The 1,629-nt window shown below is 73.0% G+C and overlaps 1 protein-coding gene across 1 annotated transcript; it reads left to right on the top strand.

Annotated features, from left to right (window-relative positions):
- Positions 1-882: 882 nt before the first annotated feature.
- AURANDRAFT_68513 (hypothetical protein) lies at positions 883-1,602 on the top strand (the record flags this gene model as incomplete). Its single annotated transcript, XM_009044211.1, has 1 exon — positions 883-1,602. A coding segment is annotated over one exon (720 nt), but the record flags the coding sequence as incomplete, so codon positions are not given.
- Positions 1,603-1,629: the final 27 nt, after the last annotated feature.

Genomic DNA, 1,629 nt, shown 5'->3' with positions numbered 1-1,629 from the left:
GTTCGACGACAAGGACACGCGGTCGGACCAGCCCGCGCGGAAGTCGGACGGGTACGCCGCCGTCGTCGCCCGGATGAGCTCCCGGACGTCGCCGCGGAGCGAGGCGTCCTCGCAGCCCTTGGATCTCGCGAGCAGCTCCTCGAGGAAGAGCCGCGCCTTTTCTTTGACGCCCGCGCCGGGCGTCTTCGCGGGCGGCGCCGTCGCGGCGGCCTCGTCGTCGTCCGGCGCCTCCGCCTCCGCGGCCGCCACGGCCGTCGTGCGCGCCGAGTCGGGCCCGCCGTCGGCGTGGGAGACCTGGAGCGCCGCGAGGACGGCGCTCGCGAGGTCGTCGATGCTCGAGTGGTCGAAGCTGTCGGCGTGCTCGTTCTTGACCTTGTCGAAGGACGCGCGCCTCGACTTGCGGCCCGAGGAGCTCCCGCGCCGGCTCCGGGGCGACTCCTCTGCCGCGCTGTTGTTCGACGTCCGGCGGCTCCGGGGCGATTCTTCGCCCGCGCTGTTGTTCGACGTCCGGCGGCTCCGGGGCGATTCGCCCTGCTGGAAGGACTTGCGCCGCTCGGATCGCTTGGGAGGGCTCGGCGTCGGGGCCGCGGCTTCGGCGGCGCTCATCGACAGGCTCGTCGACACCGGAGCGGGCTTGATGGCGGGCATGCTGCTGCGCCTCGACGGCGCCATCGGGGAGAGGGGCAGTGAGACAGGGCTGCCTTCCTCACGCAGCGTGAGGCAGGGCTGCCCGAGAGCTGAGAGAGCAATCGAGAGAGCTGAAGGCAGCTCTCAAAACCCCCGATCCTTGAGGTCGGCACATGCAGGAAAGGTGGCATCCTAGGCAAAGAATTAACAATATGGCCGCCACCTAGCCGGGTGGCTCTTCTCGGGCTGCCCGGGATGCGCGCGTCGGGCCGATGGCGCGCCTCCGCGGCGGCGCTGTGCGCCGCGCTGCTGCCGTACGCCTCGCGGAGCGAGAACGTCACGATCGGCTTCGGCGGCGCCTGGCGGGGCCTCTTCCTGCCGTCGACGGCGTCGGGCGCGCTCCAGGGCGACGCGTCGCTCTGGACGAGCTGCGACGCCTTCGGCGGCTTCGCGCGGCTCTACGGCTACGCCGGCGACGCGCTCGGCGGCGGCCTGCTCGTCGACACGGGCGGCTCCTGGGCCGGCGGCGGCACGCCGTTTCCGGACGTGCTGGCGGACTACGCGGCCCTCTTCGTGCGCGACGGGCCCTACGCCGCGACGTTCCTGAACGCCTACGACTTCTCCTACGGCGACGCGGCCCTCGCGGCCTGGCTCGAGGTCGCGAATCGCACCTTCGTGCTGTCGAATCGCGCGGCGTCGCCCGCGCTCGACGGCGCGCCGATCGCGAGCTACGCCGTCGCGTCGACGACGAGCGGCGTGCGCGTCGGTTTCCTGGGCATCGCCGAGGCGCGGGTCGACTCCATCGACGGCGACTACGACCGGTGCCTCGCCGTCGCGGCGCGCGAGCTCGTCGCCGCCGAGGCGCCGGATCTGGTCGTCCTGGTCACGGACCTCGCCGCCGACGACGCCTGGGACGCGGCCGTCGCGCGGACGCCGGGCATCGACGTCGTGCTGTCGACGACGTGGGGCGACGACGTCGAGGACGGAAGGCGCGCGAGAACT

This window comes from Aureococcus anophagefferens, assembly GCF_000186865.1.
Source record: "Aureococcus anophagefferens unplaced genomic scaffold AURANscaffold_186, whole genome shotgun sequence".
Taxonomy (NCBI): domain Eukaryota; class Pelagophyceae; order Pelagomonadales; family Pelagomonadaceae; genus Aureococcus; species Aureococcus anophagefferens.
This window is presented reverse-complemented; position numbering and strand designations above follow the sequence as displayed.